Genomic DNA, 24720 nt, shown 5'->3' with positions numbered 1-24720 from the left:
TTGTCAATAATTTTCTTATTGTGTTACATATAACTCATATATGACTCATCAAATCAAGTGTCTCTAAATTTAATCTTTAAAAAGTTACCAGATCATATCAGTACAGATGTTTTTTATGTTTATTTGCAATCTCCTCATTATAATTCATTTTATCTCCTTGTCTTTCTGTTCGCTCAACTCAATCCCTTCTTCAAACCATCGGACTAAAACTAATTGAAAACTACATCTTTTTGACTTCATCATTTATCGACAGCTTATATTTCTGTAATTAACACTTAAAAGTTGTCATTTCATTTGTTTTCATCTCAGTTTTTCTTTTGAACGTGTTTCACATTTCATCATCATTGTTCTTGTTTATCGAAAAACAACACAGCATTTCAATTAATGCCATCAAAACTGTCCTGCAGCAGAGCAATAACACACTTCAAAGCAGAGAGCTTGTGTTATTCCTCTTCCTGTGTCTCATATAAATTATTTATTAAAGCCTAACACTGCTATTTATGAAATGTACAGCCTATTATCCTATTTATCATTATCCATCCGATTGAATCGTACCATCTCGTGTGCTCCTCCACTGTGCGGCTCTCCGCCCGCTCCTCCAGTAATTACGCAGCACCGATGATGTGTAAATGAAAATCTGATGAACTTGGAACTTTGCAGCTGTCAATGCAGATGCTTCACGTGCACTAATGAGCCTGTGGAAGCGATGATGAAGGACTGTAGCGTTCCTGGACTCTTTCAACACTGTGGAATTAATAAAGCATTTCTAATGATAGAAACAAACAAGAGAAGAACTTTGCCATATTGAGAATAAAGTCGAGTTGCCTTTTATGAGTAAACTGTGGTGTGTGTGTGTGAGAGACTAATCACGCAGATAAATATCTGAGGTATCAAGGCCTCTTATTGCAAGATGCTGCTCTTCTGAAAGCTGTCACCGGTAGAACAGATGGATGAAGTAGGCTTGAGTAAGAACAATACACTGTGGTGGCTCTGTACGACCTTTAAAAACCAGGTGGTGTGATGATGCATGATATCAGATCTGTAAAAATTAAAAGAATTGGCGGAGAGAAATGTAGCGTGGGAAGACAAAAATATAACGTTTCTTTTAAATGAATTGTGTTAAAGAGAATCCAGATCTGAGCAAATCTGTTCGAATGCGATGCTGGAAGGAGGTGGGAGGCACGAGGACACCACAGGCACCAGATCTGAAAACACACATGCCGGGGAGGAATCGGTAAAGAAGAGCAAGAAACACTCAAATGAACAAAAGCTACATGCACGGCATGTTAGATGTGACTTTGCAGCATCAGCCTGGATCACATCTTTGCTGTTTTACAAAGGAATCCTGTCTTTACTTATCAATACTTTCACTTCAGAGAAATAAAACAACACAGATTCGACATCCATGCGGTTACTCTGTGAATCTGGACCATAGACAGAGCTCCACTTCCTCCCACTGCAGAAAAGATGAAGCCAAAAAGATCCAGGATACGGGCGCAGGATCATCTTGACCGATGTTTCAGAACTATTTAAAGTGACAGATACTTCGACCCATGTCCCAAATGCTAACATGGACGTTGCAAAGTTTATGACCCATGCTGCAGCCAGCCACCAGGGGGCGATCAAGATGTTTTGTGGAGCTGACATGTGGTGCATCTTTATAGTCTATGGGTTGTACTGTGGGTGAGGTTGATTTGCTTTTAAAATGTTCTCAAAAGCTCGGATATCAGCCTCATGGTGCGACTGGAGCCTCCATCAGGGGACGACTAAAAGTCCATTATCTGGTTCCTGTGAATATCTGTAGCAAACTTTAAAGCAATATATATCATATTTTCCAAGATATTCCATTAAAACCTTACAGAGTTTTTGGTGATGCTTGAGGAAAAGTCATGGTATCACATCAAAGTGGTGAATAAAAGACGCTGATCCATAAAGTCGTATTAGCATGTGTTAAAAAAGCTATAATATTATCAATAATCACTTTATTCTCACCCATAGCAGAGGATTCATGAACCAAATCATCCGGCACTGGAAGCAAATCTCTTCTGTGTCTTTCTATGCAGATTTTATGAAAACATTATGAAGGTCTCTGTTCAGCCTGTAATGCATTAGCATGAATCACACTGTCATGTGTTTGCTGTGGACCCCAAGGCGAAAGGAGCGTCTGCTCGCCGAGGATGATCTACAGCTGCCTGATTCACTGCCGCTGCGTGTCCGCCCAGTCGCCTCCCAGAGCTGAGAGACGCCCGGGTCCTGGCGTCCGGCGTTCTCCTGAGCACGACTCATCTTTTTTAAAGAAAGCCTTGATATATCTCGTCTGAAAGGATTCCTCACTAATATAAACAGAGTCCGGGACACGAGAACATTTCAGATCGCAAACACATTCAGTTCAGATGCCTTTTTTACCGGCCGTGGAGATTGTACAATGTGTGGCAGCAAATTAATTTTGCTTTATAAAATGAATGGAGGCTTCGCAGCCGCAGGTGTTGGCTCGGGCTCATTTTCAGATGCAATTATTAGATTGGATCAGGAGGGCGACGTGAGTAATCATTTGTGGAAAATCTGTTTTCATGGGCGTTTGGTGGCACCCACTGTCTCAGCAGGCTGAAGCAGCAGAAATTCAAATGTTGACTAGTGTGTGTGAGGAGGAGACAGGCACAGTCGATCGGTGACTGATCCCCTGCAGCATGTTTTTCTGCCTCTAATGAGGTTGTCTTCGATGCAGGAAACTGTCAAAACTGTCTCAATTATTCTAGGATTTTTTTTTTAAAGCAAAATGGCAGGATCACGATATTTAAAAAAAAAAAACGTGAAGTTGATATTGCACAAATCACAAACTGCTTGGTCTTGTGATTTGGAAATGAAACACTGAGGAGTATTGATGTAAGGCTGTAACAAGAGGTCATTACCACCAGTTGTTGGGTCCAGAAAATCCAGATGTAGCTGCTGGTACTGCTGCTTATGCAGTATAACATTTCATACCTGCCATAGACTGTAAATAAAGATGGATTCTAAATCTTCACTTTCCCCTGTTGTACAAAATGAAGCTAAAATATTTGATTACCAGCCAGAGTCTGCACAGTGTCCGACCAATCACGAGTCAGTTTGAGCTGTCGATCAAAATGTTTACCTCACATTTCTAGTACCAATTTAAACCAAACAAATTAGTAGCATGAACTCTTGAACATACACCAGTGTGATTTTAAAATAAACCTACTTTGCCAGAAACCATCTTTGAAAAAAATATAATATTTGACGTGTACCTTTCTCTGGACTTTAAAGTTTGGTCCATGTCCCAACTGCTAACATGGAGGAGGTGCAGTTTATAACCTATACAACAGAGATGACACTGAAATATCAGGTGACCTTTCACCAGGTTTCTATCGCAGTGACGTTTCTAGTTTGATCCATATCCCATCTGATAACATGGAGGAGGTGGGATTTATTATTTAGTGAGGCAATCAAAACGATTTGACTTCTCTGTTGTGAAGCTGTCGTGTCGCTCGTCTTTGTTTACGGTCTCTGGTCCCACTGGAGACTGGAAACTGCAGTTTGCTTCCTGTCCACTAACAACAGTCAAGGTCGACTTGTCATTTCATTTTAAATGTAACACAATAGCTGTGCAGCGCTGTCTCTTCTCTCTCCCTTGTGTGTCTGTGTTCTCCTCCTGCTCTACTTGTATTCGTGTGTGTGTCTGTGTGTGTTATGGGCCACGGCCCCCGACTTACCTGCCCCCCTGAGTTATTTCCAGCGTTTCTTCTGATTTCCTTCGTGCCTTCTTCTAATCAGTTACCTCCCGTGCCAACTTACCTGGCAGCCATCGCCTCCCACGCCGGCTCAGCTGCGAACCGGCCCGCTCCGCTCCCAGAGCTTATGATGACTCCGTTTTTTCTGTAGTTCAACGGAGAGGTGTCTCGTGTTCGTCTTATGAGTCTTATTACAAAGTTCATTAGTTCCGTATCCCGTGTTCATCTCTGAACACTCAAAGCTAATTCGTTCAGTCTTTGCCTTTATGAGGAAAAGTACAACTGAAGCCGTCCGAAATTGCTTTTTTTGATTTGAGAGAGAGCAGGAGCACGATCCAAAAAGTTGCTCCCATGTGCAAAAAATGTATTAGAATCTCATTATGTGTGGTTTTTCTGAGCTTTGTGCTCTTCATCAGAACCTCTGGCAGGAGCAGACTGACAAAATTATCCTCACAAACCAGCGGACTGCTAATTTTGAAGGCTAACACTATTTCCTAACTTCACAAGTTATACGTTTGGCCACAATGTGCATTAGGGAGGAAAGTTGTTATCTGGATACTGAGATTCCAAGGTACACTATAGCGATGGTACAAGCTGCTTTCAGACATGAGCTGAAGTCCGGATCTCCTGAATGTCAGAACACAAAAATGCCCAAGTCAGTTGCTCCAGATATTATGCAGAACTTTCCCCGAACAGCCCGTCAGTGAAATGAAAAGGAGTGATCCCATGCAAGAATATAGCAGGAACATTTCTGGAAAGATCCACAGTGAACAAGTGGGTGTGTTTATGATGTGTGTAACATGCGAAGGACGCAAAAAACTGAAAATAATCGGAAGAAGACAAATATCTGAGACGCTGACGAAGGTGTCAACTCGGAAAGAAAACAAGATTCAAGAACTATTCTGGATAAGCTAATGTGGATACATATCAACAATAACACTGTGCGGTCCGTAGCAGAATTTATACGTCCAGTCCTTTTGTTTTCTGACCCAGAAACTACGTTCTTCATATTCAAGGTCTAAAATGTTATTGGTGGAGAAGCAGATGCCTGAGAGAGAAACATGGATTCTGAGGAGAGGCCTGTCAGTCAGTTCCTGTTTGTTGTATTATCACTGCTCAGGTTGACGGTTGGAGTCCGGCCCAAACGACCCTCAGGCCACGATGCTCCCAACGGACTGTCCACACGTTCCTCCGTCCTGAAACCAACTCCGATTGCCTGGCGTCTCAGGAAAGAGACTCTGGACATTTCACTGGCCCTGTGGTTTTCACTTAGCTTGAAATATTGCAGAGGTTGTCCGTTCACTGATTTGCCTTCAGGGCGACTTTGGATGTGATTTTGTTTTTTTTACTTTCTGTTATTGCCTTCATATCCTGCACCTTGTTAGTTTTGCTGTGTGCTTGTTTTTTCTGCCGCTGACTTCCCAGGCCGGGACAATGATCCTGATTGGAAATGAAAACAGGTCGGTCTCATCCAAAGACAGATTTTCTCTCCTTACAATTTGTTTCAATGTGACAAGTTTGACATCTTCTCACTCCACCGTCTGTCTGGAGAACTTCCAGCATCCAGCTCGTTTTAGTTTCTTTTTAACTGCCGACGCTTGTCAGGGTTTCCCCTCAAGGACATGTATGGTATTTTTTAAGTTACATGTATATTTCATAAGCACATGTCAACAAAATCTTAAATTGCTGCAGCAGCTGTGCACCGATTAAGTGGGGAAAGGAAGCTTTTAACTTCATTGCTCATTAGAGAGCTAATCTCTTATTGCCTATTAAAATTGTATTGTTGTAAAACGTTTTTGAGCACAGATAAGATACCTGTCGGAGATACATGCACATTAATACAAAGCCACACGCTGAACATCACATCTTATCATAATCGCACACCACTCAATATCTCACCTTGATGCACAAATTACCAGAAATATGGTCTTTAACCTTTAAATCGGAGATAATGGAAAATCTCCCCGAACCAGACGGCTTCAATGGCTCTGATCGTCTACGAGCCAAATAGAGCAGAAGCAAAACCGCACACCTGCTTATCCGGGCAATTATCCCATCAGCCAATCATGTGTCAGCCAGGTGGCGTGTAAAATCCTTCAGATGCAAGACTCAGAATGTGAGAAAAATGTGATTTTCACATTTTTGATACAGGCTGGGTTGAATATTTCTGAAACTGCCGGTGTTCTGGGATTATCATCAGTTTCTAGAGTTAACTTTTGTCCAGCGTCATCTTGGTTTTACACCAGAAGTCACCATATTTTGGAAGAGCAGGGGGTGGAGCCTGCACAAGCCGTTCGGCGGGATCCACGGCACAATGCATACCGTGCTTTATCGTCAATTTGACTCTAAATGGGACCATCATTTTCAAAATGAACATCATGCTGTATTGAGGAAGACTTGAAAATAGCTATTGAGACCCTGAACTCCTTAGAAAAATGTTTACTGACGTTATAAATAAAGTGAGAGTCATTTTCTCATAAAGTTGTGGAGAAAATGTACCACTTTTTTGCAAACCTCTGAGAGTAAACAGGTTTTAAATTGCACTGCATCCACATGATTGGTTGATCGGATAAGTGCGGCTGGACATTTATGGTTTGATTTGGCTTGTAGATGATCGGAGCCGTTGAAGCTGTCTCGGGCAAAAAACTAAAAACTAAAAACTAAAAACATCCACATGTTGTCGGGGAGAGAGGTCGAGGGAGAGCGTCCGCCTGGTTTGAGGTAATAGAAATGCTACGATAACTCACACAACCACTTTTTACGACTGTTTTGAACATCTCAGAATGCACAGAATGTCCAGGTCTTCAGGCGATCGGGCTACAACAGCAGAAAAACATGTTAGGATTCACCTCCGTCAGCCGTCCACAGGAATCTGAGGTGTGGAGCAACAGACCCATTATGTAACCTGTGGAGTTCAGAGTTGTTTGTGCATTGTGTTGGGAAGAGGAAAGGGCCCAGACCATCGATCTATGCAGGCAATCTCCTTTTATTCTGACGGAAAGAGCTAAATAACGAAATCCTCCGGTCAATTGTGTATGAGTTGAGCCCTTAAACAAAATAAACAACATAAATATGTTAGCATACAAACAATATCGATAAACAAACGATATAAACATCATAAAAGAGAGGTTAAAATACGTTAATTTGTATAAAAACACATAAGTACATCGTAAGGAGGAACTCAAATCAAATTGATCCTCGGTCGCCAAAAGCACAATTTGACTCTTTTTCACACGGTGCTGCTGCATAATTGACTTTGTTACACACAGAGAAGTTAAATGACATTTTCGGGAAAAAAAAAAGCTTTGAAACGTATGCTTGAGTTGAACAAAGTAAGTGTCAGTGTTCCCTGATAACAAAGTCAGTAAATGGAAGGAGGGAGGCTGCACAATATTTGGGTTTCACATTAAAACGCAGTGTGTCCTCGACAATTACACTCAATTAAATGAAATATCCTGAATGCAGCAGGAGCAGGAATGAGACAGGAGGCACTGGAGAGCTGTTTTTATCCCAAGTACGACGCTGTGAGTGCACGTGCGGTGAATTCAAGCTCGTGCTCCCCCCCCGCTTAGAGTGAGTGTGCCTATTTTTATGAGTGCGATGCATGTGCGTCACACTGCTGCCGGCCCGGCAGACATCAGGTGATGTTTTGGCTGCGTGGACGGCGAACAGGAAGTGTTATGTGTGCCAGAACACTGCATGTGGAACACGGGGAAGAAAGATTAAATTAGATTGTTCACTTCTAAATCTAATAAAATAATAATTTGGATCATTACACCTCATACACAGTTTTTGATTTTCTAGATAATATTTTAATTAGAATGCACCTATTAGAAGAATGAAGGGTTTTTGACTTGATGTATTATAACTATAATGTTTGCAATGTATCTGAATCTTTAAAACTTAAAGGAAATTAATAATATATAGAAGAAATATACAGTTTTTTAACAAAACACTGAAACGATGAACATCCTCTTCAGAAAGGCTGCAGTCTTCAGTTTTGCAGTAGAAGCTCGGTAAACACCGAGGATTACAAAGACAGCTCCCCGCCCCTGTTATGTGTGTTTAGTTAACCGATAGAAAGTTGGCAGGCAGAAGGAAACATACAGTATATGTAGGTCACTGAGCAGCTCCACTGAAATTGAGGGAATACGGCAAAAACAAGTGTCCCACTGGTTTATGAGGCTCCATAAACGGGAATGTCAACGTATATAGATTGTGTATCGACGTGACAGCTTAGTGAAGCTAAATCAAATAGGTCATAAACCCTTCTCCATGTTAACAGATGGGCTTTTTGTACAACGGGAGGAAGTGGAGATGCGTCATCATTTATGCAGATTTCATGCATCGCCTTGGATTTTGATATAAAATAGTCCTTATTCCCAGAAGTTTGAATAAACTGCTCATTCTTGGTCTCGATTTTTTTTTGAGTGACTAAGTTTTAGACGAGTAAATGTAAAGTGCCTTTTTTATCTCAAGACTAAAAGTATGACTACATTGTTTAAAACTAGATTAATAAAAATAAAAAAAGCAGCTGACAAAAATAACACCTGTAATAAACTATTTTCACCGACATCTTATTTTTACAGGGAGCCAATTTCAAGTTGTCCCATTTTCAGATATAAAGGAGGAGACTAGGACATTAACGAAAAACTGAGACATTTCAATTCACTATAATGTTTGATGCTCCGCTCTTTTGCTTTACAGTTAGTAAAAAGGTCAAGGATTATTAATGTGTGAAACGTGATCATTAACATTCAGCAGCGCCGTTTTATGATGAGTCCAAATGGAACATTTTCTCGTGCTCGAGCATAAAATGGAGAAAAGGAAAAATCGAACTAATTTGAAGTCGGTGCAGTGAAATCACGTTTTGTTTTCATCTCTCTAATCTTCATCATGCTGTGTCAAAAAGCAGCAAAGAAACACAGATGCACAAAATGTTTATTTTCACACACTGACAAAAACATAAGTTGTGTATCGGCCGTTGTTTTGTAAAGAGAAAACTAGGTTCAATGAAAGAACTGTGTTCATCTCTGCATGTTGATAAAACCCTGTAGCCCCTCTGCTCTTTCTGCACGTTCTTCATCCACCCCCCTTCCCCCCTCTTCCTCTCCTTCTGGGCCACTTTCTCATGGCGGTAATTAGAAAAACAAAATGTTTCTGGAGCCTCGAAGCTTCTGGACGGAGCCTGATAAGAGAATTGTTCTGGTCTGCTTACCGGTCAGCATTAACCTCCTCCCTCATAGACGCTACCTGAAGATGACAGGAGCAGAGTGGCTTCCATTAACAGCAGATCACAAATATAATCTGTTAGTGTAGTAAATCACACAAAGAGTCTGTCCTGAAACCTTAATGGCAACAAATCAGGTTCCATAAATATTTATGTTCAATAATGTGGAAGATACAGCATCAGTAAAAAATCGGAAAAAGTAAAATCTTCTACAAAATATTTTGAACAGCCAGAATTATATCATATATCAAAATGTTGGTTAAATATCTGTACAGATATTATGTGATATGTGAAAAATAGTATTTTAATAAAAGTTATGTGAAAATCCAAAACAATGAACACATTAGTTAATTAATTAGTAAAATGTCCCCAAAACATTATGGAAGTATAAACCGAGACAAGTCACAAAACAAACAACAAAAATAATGTAAAAAAATCAAATATATGAAAAACAATAACAAACAGATACAAAATAACAGTAACATAATGAACATATAATAAAATATAGATGAATCAATTCATAAAGAATAATTTTAACAAAACAGCTGTAACATACCAAACAAATATTTATAAAATATAATATAAATAATACAATAAAATTGTAAGTATAGATGAAATCGTGTATAACAAAATTCCACTAAAATAAAAACATAAATATTTTTAAAAGGCTCTTTCCAGATATTGTTGTATGTTTTCAATGTAAAATACCAAAAGACTCCATTGGGAAAGAACAGGTGAGTGTTTAATCAATAAAATCAGTGTTCACACATGTTGTTGGTGATAAAAACACTAATGACGCACAAACCACTTCACTGTTTCCCCATGTTTTTGTTTTTAAGTGATTTTCACTGTGGAATTCACGACTTTGTGTTTCCAGTAAACTGAAGCACAACTTTGTCTGTGACCTTGATCATTGACCCAGTTATTGTTTCTGGAGACAAAAGACGTGAGTTACAGAAAACCGCCAATGGTCACGCTCACACACACACACACACACACACACACACACACACACACACACACACTACTGACCTCCCTGTCTTCTTAGCCGTGTGGTCGATATTCACCGGTGCATGTCATTGTGTCTTGGGAAGGGAGACAAAGGTTAACGATGGGGTAAAGGGCAAAAACCTCCCTCCCCTGTGTGCAGTTTGTGCAAATACTAACTGAAGAATAAAAACAGGCTACACACCAGAGGGCTGGTGGACGGGGGGGGGGGGGGGGGTTGTGTGTGTGGGTTCCCCCAAAAATGTCTGAGACGATATGGACAGTTCAACGGTCGCCAGGTCAAATGACAGGTGACGTAGTTGCTAATCCGACGGATTCCAGTATCATACTGGATAGAAAATAGATTGAAAAAAGAAACACCAATGTATATTTTTCTGTCATGTATCCGAACATCAATATCTCCGGGGTGACAGTGGGAGCCGAATGGAGCCGGATGCCTTTAATCCTCTTTAACTGCTCTCTGCCGCCGTCGCTGAAGAGAAAAATTTGCCGCAGAAAATCGCTTTTCTACTCCACATCCCATCAACAAAGGCTTACATTTGGCTCACGGCTTTCGCGCGGTTCACTCATGGTGAGCGAGAATTAGCGAGATAGAGTCGGAGGGAGGAAGTAACACATCAGTGGCAGGTCAGGAAATACTCGCTGGAATGGCCATTTAATGTCATACTCGTTTTTTTAAATCCTAATTTCTTTGCTCTGGCTACAATAAACTTATTTTCTAATTATCTGGTGTCGGTTTTAACATCCCTGCACCAAAAATAATGAAAGAAACTCTAATGATCAACTGTTACCCAGATTTTAACACAGGTTTTTTTCAAGGAAAGTTCTTTTGACACTTTACATTTGACTTTAACCTCGTCCGTCATAAATCCACATACAAATAGAAGAGTTCAGTCTTCTAATAATGCAAATATATTTGTTTATGTGGTAGGATCCATTGTGTCGGCTGAGATTGGCTCCAGCGATAATGGATTTAATTCCTATTAAACAACTTCTCTAAAAAGTGAAATATCTTTGAAAAACTTGTGTAACTTACCTTTGATAAAATTGCTATTGGATCGGTAAGGAGCTAAGGGACATGGATGATAACGGTACACAAGAAACGCAACAAGCTAAAAAGGCAAAATGTAACTTTACTAACTTGAAAAGGCAGCAGATAATTCCCAAGCATTTGAAAACAGTTTTACGAAAATACAAATTTGGGCCTTTTAGAATTAATTAGTCTTTTGTGTTGTCAGTCGTCTGAAAAGTCTGTGCTCACTCTCGATGTGTGTTTTCGTCGATCCACCTCTGATTCAGCTCCGTTTTGTTACCGTGGTGATTCCTGTCCATGTTTCCTGCCTGAGCTTTGAGTTTTTGGGATATTTCCTGAATCTACTTGTACCTGCTCAGGTTTATTAAATATTCTTCACTGCTCCAACCTGCTCTGTCCGGTGTGTGTCTGCACCTCTGCTGCAGAAAATCATACAAACCGAACTGTGCTAATCCTTTTAAATGCAAACGTACAGCTCATCTTTATTCACTTTAGTTAATCCTGATTCCTGGTTCTCTGATCTGTACTTTTTACACCTGCTCAGGGGATTTTCCCAGAACAATACACGGATCTGCAGACAGTCGCTGCCATATACTGTTAAACAACATGAGGCAAATTTGTGTTTTTGGGCCACATGAATAAAATTTGACTGGACCAGCCTTCATAGTATTTTTCATTACACAGGGGCTTCTGCTGCTCCCTCTCATGTGGAGTGAGATTTGTCTGGACAGTGTGAGCATGTGAGACGGAGCCTGAAAGCGTGAGAGTTGGCAGCACTGGATTCCAAGCAAGCCACACAGCTGGTCTGAGAGCTGCCAGCCCAAAGCTGCAAGTTGAGCCAGTCACATCACTGTAATAATAACATTTTAAAATCGGAATAAGCTCCAACAGTTTCATGGCAGCGTTGCCGAGATGGGGAATCTGTGTTTCAGTCTTCTGCACCCAAACATACAGCAAACCTAGAAATCCAGGTTCCCACATTTAAAAAACTGGAAATCCTCGTATCCTAATCATTGGAATCATCTTTCAACCAATCGATTAATTTGCCAACGTACTGTTTGTGGTGTGTTTAATGTTCCTTCTACTTCATGTATGTTATAGTGCTTTCTTCTATGTTGTCATAAAGTAGGTTCTCCTGAGGACGGAACAATGCTACTACATTAGTCATACAGTCGAGTGCACTACACCACTTAATGTACATTCGAACATTTCATCTTATCTGCGTCACACTTGACAAACCAGAGGATGTTTAGTGTTCAAATTTGGTGGAATTTGCATTATACAGTACGTTCAGTAATAATAGAATTTAAATAAACAGGAAACTAGCACTGTGTATGACGAAGGCAACAACAACTGATTCTTATTCTGTGACCTGAGGGGACCAGGTCTTTGTGCTGCAGCAGTGGTGCAGCTCCAGGTTCTGTGGACTGGGTTCAGCAGCCGGTCTTTATTTAGCAGTGGCTCAATTACTCCAGGGTAACTTTCACAGTTTCAGAGAGAAAGCTGCCACCGGCATCACCACAGGCCAAACTCACAGCCCATTCCAGACAGACAGGTTTAGAGCGGACATTGCACTGGTGTGATGGAGTGAACCAGGTGAGATGGTTCCTGAGTGTTTGAATGGACGGGTACATTGGGCCTTTCAAGGCTTTTACAACAGGACCGGTGTCAAGTAGGATGGAGCCTACGTGACCAGTCTGTAGAATGAGGATTATCAGAACTGAACCGATGAGGGCGTGGAAAGGAACTGGATTTGCTTCTGGTATCATACGTGCATGGGACATAAATGACAGTTGCATAGTCTTTCACTATTCTTGTGGAGAGTGAGGGAACAAGAACCTGGATGTGACAGATGGTTGGTTACACTGAACCATATGGGGAGGCTTTGCTGGAAATTGGGAAAGGGCAGGCGTTTCAATAAACACTTGGCAGGTGATTGGAGGAACCATCTGTCTGTCACCAGTTACCGAAGCTAGTCGGGAGAAAGTGAAAAGATTCTTTGCGTCGGGTAAAGTTTTCAGGGCCGTTCTTTGCTCTTCTTTCAACTAAGAAATGCTCAAAAGTTTGGATGTAACTTTTTTAAAGCATCGTGGTCTCACCTGAGACACGCCCCCAGGCTGCCAGTAGTTCCTCCGTCGATGCTGATTGGTCCAAACCACTGTAGCCACGAACTTTCCAAGATGGAGTACAGCTAAGGGAACTATTCTAACACCTCAATTTGTGCACATGAGTACATACAGATGCCCTGAGGGGATTTACAGGAAACAACCACTAGCTTCTCCACTTTATATTTCTTCAGAATTTCAATAATTCCACATTGATTTTTTTACTGTTTTTCTGAGTAAACTTTTGAACTCCTGCAGACTCAGAAACGTACATTTCCAGATTTAAGATTTATCTCCTCGAACGCTTTAATTAGTTTCCATCTGTCTCTATGATATCTCCCAAAAAAACACTGTCAGGGAAACCAAGCAGCCACATATGGAAGAAGAAACAACTAATTAAACGCTGGTGTTAATCTGGGATTTCTCCCATATACAGTTTGACTGAGTGACTAATACACATGAAGATGTGATTTGAAATCCTGAGTGGGCGTTTCTGCAGAAGAAATCAATTAAAGTCCAATGTAAGAGGTGGAACTGTTGTCCTGCAGCACTGGAGGATGTGGTTCAGCACTGGCCAATGTTTCTGCTCTTTTGTTAGTTTGATTTGTTTCTCTGCAGCCTCCTCCACACACCTATGGCTGTTTATCCTGCTTTAGTTCGGCGGTGCTGCCGGGATCAAATTGTATAAATGATTCAGAATTTCCTATAAACCACGACTGTTAACTCCCCCGGCAACCCGAGGACAAAAGCCACATAAACACAATAACACACCGGCCCCCGACCGAGAAAAGGAACTGCATTCACAACTTAGGAGGTATCACAGGATCTCGCAGGCGTTTGAAGAAAAGTGGTGCAGTGCCTTGTCTAAACATGCCTGGTGTTGCTGGTTGCATGTTTCTTGAACCGTAAAGGTAGCCTGTAGTATTTGAGTGAGGCTGGAGTCGTGATCGATGCTACGCTGCTCGTCTTTGTCTTTCCAAAAAGTATTAATTCTTGTTGTGTATCCAAAATCCTTAAAGGTCCAGTGTGTAAAATTTAGTTGAAAGGGATCTATGTGCATAAATTGAATATAAAATAATCCTAGTGATGTTTTCACTAGTGTGTTTCATCTAAATTGTATGATTTGCTGTTTTCTTCACCCAAGAATAGACCCTTTATATTTAAATACTTTATATTCACATCAGGAGCTGGTCCTCTCTGCGGATGTTTTTTACAGTAGCCCAGACTGAACAAACTAAACACCTCTTGAGTGTTTATGAAAACTGAAAGCTTCCACAGGTTCTCTTTCATGTTTGGAAGGGGGGAGGGTGAGGTGAGAGGTGTTCAGCTGCAACATGACACGTCACCACTAGGTGTCACTAAATCCTACACACTTGACCTTTAAAGAGACAGGCGCTAAAACAAGAGTTTCAGACACAGGCTGAACAGAAGAGCTACATTTGAACATTACAGCATTTAAACCTTCTCATGCAATAACACAAATTAAAATGATGAACCTGAATATGAAGATTATACCAAGATTAAACCCTCTGGTAACAACTGAGTTGGATATAAAGTGAACATGTGCAGTAAACTTTATAAACTTTATGCTGTTGTTGTTTCCACCTCACTCTCATTAATGCCCCATGTGGGCAGATCCATAGCTTGACCAGCCTGCCGTGTCTAATCACTGTTGCTATGAGCGGAGGGTCACAGTTTGGGGCAGGATTTAGCAAACGGTCAATTCTATTCTTCTTCATTGAACTGGGGAGGCGCCAAAAAGGCAGATATCTCACAAGCTCGGCACGTAAAAACCCAAACGATCTGCTTGGTCATGTTGTTTTTTTGGCAGTACTTTAAGCACGGGTTTAACCAAAGTTACTGCATGTCTCTTCGTTAATCTCTTACCTTTAAGTCAAAGCCCTGTAATCAATAAGACTTTTCCTCTTCCGCCGCCAGCTGTTTTCTAATGAATGCATCTCCCTCAGTCATTACTCATAAAGACACGAACCGTGCTGTGCACACTTTCCCCGGAGAAACAAGCCCATTGATTTTTGTTCCTTCTGTCATATAATCAGACAAAGTTGACAGCGAGTGTAATGGCCGACATTATTAGGCCTTGATGAGAGGCTAAAGTCTACTGAGGGCTTATATCTATGAGCCTGCGATTTATACACTATTCTGTTTTATCTTGTTTAACGTTTAAAGTTTGGTTATTTCATATTTAGCGGCACAACATGTCTCGATAAAGAGTGAAGTTTATTAAGTGTATTGTTCAATGTCACCCGCTGTGACTGCTGGCGATTTTCTACATGAGGAACGGGGGCTGTGATGGAACGGGGGGGGGAAAGGACGGAGGGAACGACGTTGTAAACCCAGCAAGAGAATTCATCCACAGTGTCCTTGGACTACTTCAGACCCGTGTATGTGTGTGTGTGTGTGTGTGTGGCCTAAGACAAGCATAAGGAAGCATTAGGACCATATGTTGACAGCATTGTACAGAGAGAGAAATTAAAAATCAATGCGTCCTTATATCATCTGTGCTTTTCTTCTCTTTCATCACAGGCAGTGGCGCCCGTTGACCTCCGCAGACTCTTCATCAGCAGCTGCCAGAGGAAGGAAAGTCCAGAGAAACACTGCATCGACCTTGGGTTCTTACTTATTTATTTATTTTACGTTTTATTTTATTTTATTTATTTTTTATTAAATGATTGATGAAACTGGCCATTAAGTGAAAAAATCATTAATCATCAACCATTATCTCTATTGAATCCAAACCATAAAAAATAATAAACAGTCTCTCATCCTCTAGGTCTCGAACCTCGGAGATTCAAACTCTTTCTGAGGTCAAGATGTCGGATTCAAGGACGATTCACAGAAAAAAGGGATTACAACTCGGTTCTGTGGCACAGAACAGGATTTTATCTGCTTCTCTCTCGGGGACAATGGAAACTCTGACAACAATGATGATGCAGATGCTCGGGGGGGCTTGAACAACACAATGACACAATCAAAGATCTAATCTGTCCTGGTTCCACAAAATTCTCGTGAATGACATTTGTGAATTGACACATTCAGCCGACACAAAGCGACATGAGCGTTCATTCAGACTGCTGTTTCTGTTCGGTTCTGCCCCCATAAAGGACTCAGTAGGTGACTTTTAGAACTTTTTGACTATTTATTCGATGTCTATTTGTAATTATTTCCCGTTTGACTTTGACTTTACTGACTCTACCTTGTGTGTCTCTTTGTTTTTTCCTCCTTCTGTTTGTCTAGAGCGTGGTTTTCCCTTTTTTACCAAACTTTGATGAGTTCTAGCCAGAACCCGTCCAGAGTTACGTACAGTGTGAGCACATACATCCTGAGCTTCAGCAGGAAATCAACTCAGCTCTAGTTGGTTTGTCTGTTTGTCTCTCATGTCTTACCTCATGTTTGTTCACCTCAATACTTGAGTTTGGACTTTCTGCTTCTACCTGCCGCAGAACCACGTGACCATGTTTATTCTCATACAATCATCTTCATGGCAACTTCCTGCCTTTTGTCAAGTGCCTGCATTTTGGGTCCAGAAATCCTTTAACACGTTTTAACAGCTTCTGGCCAACTGGACAACCAGGTCGGTAGCTCTGAGATCTGACCATTGAACTGTGAGACTTAATGGACACGTTGGAGCGATGCGAGGCGGCTGATCGTCCCGGGTGAGGACCTCCACGCTTTCAGATGTTTCTCGTCAGGGCTTCAGAACACTTTCAGTCTCCCTCTGTAATGTGCCAATTAAGGAAAAACAGCCATTTTGCACAGTAATTGCCTTTTTGTTACATCTCCATGTTTTTTCCGTCTTCACCTGCTGACTTTGTTCTACTCTGAGATTCTGCATTAAGTGCATTTCTCTAAGAGCTTTATGCAGGTTTAACTTTGGTTCTCATCACATCATTATTGTCTCTACTTGTGAATAATATCAAATGTCAAAGTAATTTCTTATGAATGAAAATACCCTTTAAGTTCAGATTACAGCGTGTTTCTCATTTTCCAGACAAAAGCTGCAAAAGAACTGGGAGTTATATCATATTCAACAACCTCACAACCTAAGTATATGGACAAGCTGCATCTTTAATGGATGTTTAGAGATTTCCAGCTTTCAGATGTGGAGGATGTCATGGTCTCTTAGGGTCGAGTGCGTCTGAACAAGGTGCTTATGTTCTGTGAATGATGTCTCCCACACTGGAGAATAAGAGCCCTGGAAAATATGAAAAGCCTCTTGAAATCTGCAAATATACCTTCCGAAACATATGTGACCCCCAACCCCCCCCTTTGGAAAAATGAAATAAACAAAAACCTCTCACGCTCCTTCGAGGTGGAAATCTGTCTTCAAAAAGAGACGGGAATCGAATGCACTGGTTCAGAGAGAAACAACAGGTGGCAAGATATGAATTTACTGTTCAACATGACGTATACATTCATATGTAGTTGTTCATGTATGATATTGAAAAATGTCACTTAATATTTCTTAATAATGTTGTCTTTCATATACAGATGTTAATGAATCTTGAAATCTTGATACTGATATTTAAACCCAGTTAACATTTGTCTTCATCACTGTCACATCGAATGAAGACGTACTCAGTGTCGGCTTGTGTCTTTCTCTAACTTTTACAATAAAAAGTAAACAAATGAAATCCAGAGACTGAAACAGACATTTTTCCCTCAAAATAAAAGTCGCAGGCTTTGATAAGTAATAAGTAATCAAATAAACAAATAGTCAAATTTCTGATTATTGTGACTATAATTTTAAGTTATATAGCTAGCTGCCACTTTTATGACAATTGAAGGAAGGAATTGAATGAGAAGAAACAGCTTGCTTTCAAAATAAAAGTTCTTCATTTGCAGGCCACCAAGTGTAAATCAGTGTTGTTGTAAATTCATAATTTGTTAATTTTGTTAGTTTTACTTTCTGTACATTGACGACTGCAGCCAATGTGCCGCTCAACCCGAAACTTTTACTTTGACGGCGAGCAATATGAATTTCAATGAACAAGTTGGATGGAACAAGTTGACTCAGAGTTGAGCTGAGTTCTATTTTACATCTTCATTCTCACTTCATGAGCAATACCCCACTAAAGTGACATTTTTCTATGTACAACAGGAACAAATGCAGATGATTTATACGTCGTGCTCGGAGCCATAGTGAATATTTTCCTCATAACTAATAGTTGTGTCAGTCTGTCTCCACAGATCCACAGAGACGACTTCATCACTGCCCATCTTCTGTCTGAAATACACAGATCATAACAAAACCCCTCCGACAACTTCATGACACCACTACGCTCCACAACTCAAATAATGCTGGTTTGACTTTATTGTGTGTGTGTGTGTGTGTGTGTGTGTGTGTGTGTGTGTGTGTGTGTGTGTGTGTGTGTGTGTGTGTGTGTGTGTGTGTGTGTGTGTGTGTGTGTGTGTGATGCTCGAGTCATGATTTATAGAAAGCATCATTGTTTGTGTATATAGGTTGATATAAGACACATTGAAAGCTTGTGTGTATATAACAAATTACAGCACAATATTCATCATGTGAAGCTTTAAGGGGAATGAGCTTCCCTCTCTACTGACAGAGGCTAATGGACGGAGGAAGCAGCAGAGAGAGCTCTTGTAGGATTTGAGCAATAGATGAAAAAGGTTTGATGAATGGAGCGTCGGTGCTGCTGAGGCCGACGTGATCTCCTGTCGCCACCCGGTGGAGCAGGTGGGATTCAGATCGGTGGAGTTCAGTTGTTTGATTATTACATCACGTGGCAGCAAATGTTGTTGTTCTTCTTTTTGCCATTTTAAATTTCACATAGAATCATTACTCAGGATATTGACGGCAGATTTAATATGTAGAACTTGGCCTTGGATGCAGCACCTGTATGTAAATCTGTATATGACCTGTATTAAATTACAGACATGGTTTTGGTGCAAGTCGAAGAAGGACATAAGTAGTGCAAAGATTTGTCTTTAACTCCATTGCATCATATCCTTAAAATCTTCTAAGACGAAAACATCTTATTCCTCACTGTACCTCAGTAAACGAACCTTCTGAATTATATTTGTTTCATTACAGATCAAATGATGCTAACGTGACAATAACCTGATTGATTTATTGGTAACTTTGGCCAATATGAGTCTTTTACATGAAGATATGAAGCAATATGGAAACTTTATATATGTAATAGAGCTTTATAAATGCATCTCAGAGTAATAATACCGTATTATATTCATATTTATTATATTATCAAATACCTAAATTCTTAATTTGGTGATTCCTGTGATGTGTGTATCTTTATGTAATGCACAGTAACATGTGATGTATTTTAATAGTTTTCCAGTCCGCGTTATGAAGTAAATCAAACTGGAACGTTACTGTGCAGCTCACGAGCTCCAAAAAAGAGCCAACACTACCATCTAGTGGACATAAGATAATATTCACTGGTTCTTTTTTTTCAATCATGAATTGATCTGTAGTTATTAACACAAATTTAAATAAATCCATGAATATGACCTGGGTGACCCAGGTTTGTGAAATACATGAATTAATCTAAAAGAGGGATTTAATATTAATCTGAAATATGCAGAAATTACTGAAAATCCTTGATAAAGACAAACAAAATACAATGACTGTAATTAACTTAATGAAGTAGATCTGTTGTGCTTTTAATCGTGCACTGTTTACAATGTTCAAGTGTTTGTTGACGGATGAATCCAGCCGAGGACGTGAGAGGTCAGACCCCTGAGAGGAGAATCCTTCCGTCAGGTTCTAATCCTGTTAGCCTTGTTTCTCTCTGTTGGGTTAAACATAGTTATTAACTAATCCTGAAGCCAAACACGGACGTAATTTCATTTAACAAGTCTCACCACACTCACACGCTGCATAAATATCAAGATTACATTCTTGTTTCTTTTCTGTTCTCTGTTATACAATTTGATATTTTCTGCTAATTTTAAACTTTAGAATGGGATGGATTTTCGATTTAACACCAAAACACAGATAATATGATATATTAGTTTTAATGCACCTGCACATTGAGTTGATTTTTTTTTAAATCCCTTATTTTTAAGGTCTTTCTTGATCCCATATGCAGAGTTATCATTTTCAGGTTAATTGTGGAATTAGAGTGTTTTAAACTATTTCAGGCTGTAAGTGATGTGTCACTGAGTCGTGCTCCTCACAATTAAACTTAATCTGCAAAGTAGTGATAAAATACACATTTATTATAGTAGCATAGAATTGTACTACACTTGTAGTCTAGTTTTTCATTTTTCATTTTTTTCATTATGATAACTTGAAGACATGAATAGAAAAGCAACTTGTTTTCTCTTTCTTTAAATCCTCTTACAGACCGACTGAGTGAAACCTCCATGAGGAGCCTGTGAAAGGCCACAACACAGAAGTGAAGAGTGGTCCCAATCATGAGAGATTAACAGATGAAGATATTTTGATGTTGTACTGCTGTCATCTCTGTTTCTCCTTTGCTCAGTTTACACAGTATAAGTTGCTGTAATGTACTGGAAAAGAAAAGAAATCCCACAGTCTTGAGAGATCTGAGAAGATCTTCTGTAAAAACTTTGTGTTGTTAAAGTAATTAATCAGGATTTGTGACGTGTTGTGTCCTTGAATTTGAGGGAATTGACCTGGAACAACTTCAGATTCAAACTTTTTTTATTAAAGTAATTTCCACAGTCTGTCCCATTCATGTGAGGTGAATAAATACATACAAAATACATGAGAGTATAACTGAGAATTCCCTGAAAAGTCCATTTTCGGGATTGACTTATTATTCCCTCTGCTTTCTGGACTTGAGGAAAGTGGTGACACCTCAATTACTGGATGCTAAACATTTACTAAGTTTGGATAATTAAGTCAAATGAAACAGAAACCAATCAGCACGTTGTTGGACTCTCGGGGTTAATTTGGACACCTTGAGGGATCCACTCACTCTACTACCACTGAGGGATTTGTGCCTCTATCAGCAGAGCTTTTACAATCTGATTAAAAGAGATTGATACACCAATTCTAAATAAGCGTGACTTAGAGCCTCTTAGCCTCTCGGTCCTGACGAGAAAAACAAGAGTGGGACTGATTAGGGACAGCAGAGGACGTTTCTGTGTAAAACTGAACCCTGTCAGGCTGATGACCTGCTGCTGCCCTGCACGGTTTAAATGTGACGACTGAACGAAGCTGCAGTCAATCAAACAGGATGAAAACTTTGAACCAGGTTCACTGCTGCAGGCTTATAATCGTCAGGCCTGTTTGGAGCTAAATGCTAATGTTAGCATGCCGCTGTGGACCCAGAGAACAGCTGATGCTTATTTATTGTCCCGGTTTAGCACGTTAGGAATGAGTTAGTTCAGAACACAGTGCAGCTTGAGGCTAATGGGAATATCTGATAACAATAATATGAGAAAAAGTCAAAATTCTCTGACGGCATAAATTGCTGCAAACTTCAGAATTAGTAACGAGTTGGTTAAGAAAGTTGAATATCTCACAGTTTAAGAGTCAGACATTTGTATGTAGAGTTGATGGGGAGCAACAGCTACAAGAAAAGTAAAGTTTGGATATAATGAATTCCTAATTTACTGCTTTTTAATCACCTCTGATTTTATTTTACTACTGGACCTTTTGTTTGAATAGCACCTGCCACTCCTCTGTGTTTTGGCCGAGACCCACATTTAGCTGCAGACCTTATTAGCTCAGTGGAGGAAACCCCACTGACGTACTACCAAAGTAATCCTGCAGCCACGCTAATCACCTGACTCCTCCTAAAGTAAACTGGAGATTTGGGATTCCACGCCTGTTATAAAACAAAATCCTGAGACTGAGATTCTCTCCGAGTCCGGCCACGCCATCGCTGCAACTATGGACGGTTGAACAGCACGTCGGCCATGGGGCAGACGCAGCAAACAGAGAACAGTGAGGAGATTGACGTCAAAGCACTTCAGGATATGTATAAAAAGTTTGTCATGGAGTGCCCAAGCGGACGTCTGTTTCTGCACGAGTTCAAGCGCTTCTTCGGCGTGGACCCGACGGGAGAGGCGTCCGACTATGCTGAAAACATGTTTCGAGCCTTTGACAAAAACGGGGTGAGACAGTAAAAGCTTTTTTCCATCCCGGCTCCCCGTGCGACACCTTTACTTTGGACCGTGACCCGGCTGTTCTCATTTCAGTGATGTGTTCTTTCAGGACAACACCATAGATTTCCTCGAGTTCGTGGCAGCTCTCAATCTGGTTTTCCGAGGCGACCTGGAGCACAAACTGCGCTGGTCGTTCAAGGTGTACGACAAAGACGGCAATGGCCACGTGGACAGGGACGAGCTGCGGGCAATAATTGATGTAAGTTAGTCAAAGAGTCAAGTAACAATATTTTTTTAAAGATACTGGCTTTGAGAAAGGAGATTTTCTTACAGTGAACGACCGCTCACTGTCACCCTCTGTGCCAAAACCACATCACAGTACTTATTATGCTGAGAAAATGTGCTTTCATCCTTGAATATTTTATATAATTATTAAAATGTCATCCTTTAATAAGTGTATCATAATCTACTTATATGCCTATTGCCCTTTTCATTTATACTTTAGTTTTTGAAGTTTTTAAGTCAAAGAATATGAAGTCGGGAGAAAAAGAAGGAAAACTATTCTCTGTAGTAATAAAATATTCATGTAATGTAAAGTGAGTATATCTCTTCGTGAGTCATACAATGATTCGTATGTATACAAAGCTTTAAGGGCGACTTCTTCATGCTGAAGTGAAGCAGATGACCTGATTGAGTTGGTTTCCACTGTAGCTGCTCTCTCATCGATGTTGTAGCTGGATGCAGATCTGACAGCAGACGTGCTTTCTGGCGGAGCCGATTTCTCAAGTTCACGTTTGTTTCCCCACCGGATTTCAAATCGTTACTTTTCCATACTTCTCTTTCATTTAGATAAGACATGATGGTAAAAAACACATGTATAAAATAAATGTAAAATAGATAAATTTGTGTATTAAGAATGAGGAGTCGTTTTTTTATTTGAATTCAATCAGTATTATCAGTTAAATGAAGAAGATGAATTAAACATCACAGCACAAAGAGGATTGCTTCAAATAGTCAAATATATTCAGGATTTACAGGATTTAACAGATATAAAAGGGATGTTACTTTAATGCCACAATCATATTGCTGCTATAAACCAATCATCAGTCCCTGAGTGTGTCAGGACTCATCACACAACAAGAAACACAACATGTCCCTTTCTGTTTCAGAGCATCTACAGGATTAAGAAAGGCTCGAGGACGGACACGAGCAGTTCTCAGCTTTCAGTGGACGAGGCTGTGGATCGCCTGCTGCAGGCGGTCGACAGCGACGGAGACGGTGAGCATCTGTGTCCCACCTCACATTTACACTGAAAACAACAAAAGACGGATTGGTTGTATCAGCAGAGAACATCAATCGTGCTCCAAGTTCTTCTTCGTTTTCTTGGGACAGGTCAGATTAACATGGAGGAGTTCATCAGAGGTGCACAGCAGGACCCCTGGGTGCTCAACATGCTGAAGCTGGACATGAACCCTGCTGGATGGGTGCTGGAGCAGAGGAGGCGGAGCGCACACTTCTGAAATGTCACCGTGGATCTGCCTTAATAAGAATAAGCCTTAAATTCGATCTACGAAATGTATTAAACTCACAACTTACAAGTGAAATCAGGATTCACCTTCGATACTATGAGTGAGAGATGTTTTATCAGAGCTGGCCAACGTTTGTCTTAAATCTCAGCCTAAGAGAAATATACTATCTACACATAAGTCTTTCTTTTCAAAGTTAAAAGTATTTGTATTTTAATTTTCTTCCTGTATTTTTAAACAAATACACAGTCACAGCTTCTCCTCTTATCTTACAAAATGTCATTAATTGTCTAAAATGTAAATTGTCTGCTTTTCTAATTTTGTTGTGTTTTTAATTAATTTTTTTTGCTCTGAGAAAACTAAAACATTTTCACTGTGAATATTCAGTTTTTACCTGATTATGTTATTGATGCTAAAGGCGTGTTTTAAATATATGTCAATTGAGGTTCAATAAATAATAACATGAAAAGTTTTGGTTTCACATGTGTATGAACATCTGTCCTTTTTGTTCAGATCTGAAATCTTTGCTCAGATCTGGTTTTGTATCATGTTCAGGCATTGAAATATTTGTAGGCATCTTTTACTCAGCATGACACAGAACATGTTCATGATAATCTATAAATAGAAGTTTATACAAATTCACATCATATTTGTATTATAATTAAGAGTTACCTTTTCTCTGTGAGGTATCCACAGGACCCAAGGTTGAGTTCGGAGGCCAAATATAGTAGAAAGCAACTTCGTGGAGAGTTTTGATCCATTAGAAGGTTTGATTGTTTCTTTATCTTGTGGGCTGAGGTCTAGTGTAAAGGAGGGAGGACGTAAGGCAAAACTGAAACTCCACATGGAGGGTGGGGTCTGACAACTACCTGGTTGCACTGACCTGTGTCACCTGAGGGGGGCGTAACTTCAGCTGACAGCGGGTGGCAACCAGACAGACCGTCGTAACCCAAGGAAAGCTCAGATTCTGTGATTGTTAACGTCATCTCCC

The 24720-nt window shown here is 40.2% G+C and overlaps 1 protein-coding gene across 1 annotated transcript; it reads left to right on the top strand.

Annotated features, from left to right (window-relative positions):
• Positions 1-21784: 21784 nt before the first annotated feature.
• On the top strand, positions 21785-23962 carry LOC117757461 (guanylyl cyclase-activating protein 2-like). The gene is made up of 4 exons (XM_034578651.1): positions 21785-22212; positions 22313-22462; positions 23373-23481; positions 23596-23962. Exons 1-4 carry the CDS (start codon positions 22015-22017, stop codon positions 23721-23723), a joined length of 585 nt encoding a protein of 194 aa, XP_034434542.1. The 5' UTR covers positions 21785-22014; the 3' UTR covers positions 23724-23962.
• The last annotated feature ends 758 nt before the right edge of the window (positions 23963-24720 follow it).

The sequence above is a fragment of the Hippoglossus hippoglossus genome, chromosome 3 (genome assembly GCF_009819705.1).
Source record: "Hippoglossus hippoglossus isolate fHipHip1 chromosome 3, fHipHip1.pri, whole genome shotgun sequence".
NCBI classification, from domain to species: Eukaryota; Metazoa; Chordata; class Actinopteri; order Pleuronectiformes; family Pleuronectidae; genus Hippoglossus; species Hippoglossus hippoglossus.
The sequence above is the reverse complement of the archived record's forward strand: the minus strand, read 5'-3'. Positions and strand labels throughout refer to the sequence as shown.

Coding starts and splice junctions, on each gene's coding strand:
- LOC117757461 (XM_034578651.1), top strand. CDS start 22,015: ATGGGGCAGACGCAGCAAACAGAGAACAGTGAGGAGATTGACGTCAAA. Junction 22,463..23,372: donor AGCTGCGGGCAATAATTGAT/GTAAGTTAGTCA, acceptor TTTCTGTTTCAG/AGCATCTACAGGATTAAGAA. Junction 23,482..23,595: donor GGTCGACAGCGACGGAGACG/GTGAGCATCTGT, acceptor TTCTTGGGACAG/GTCAGATTAACATGGAGGAG.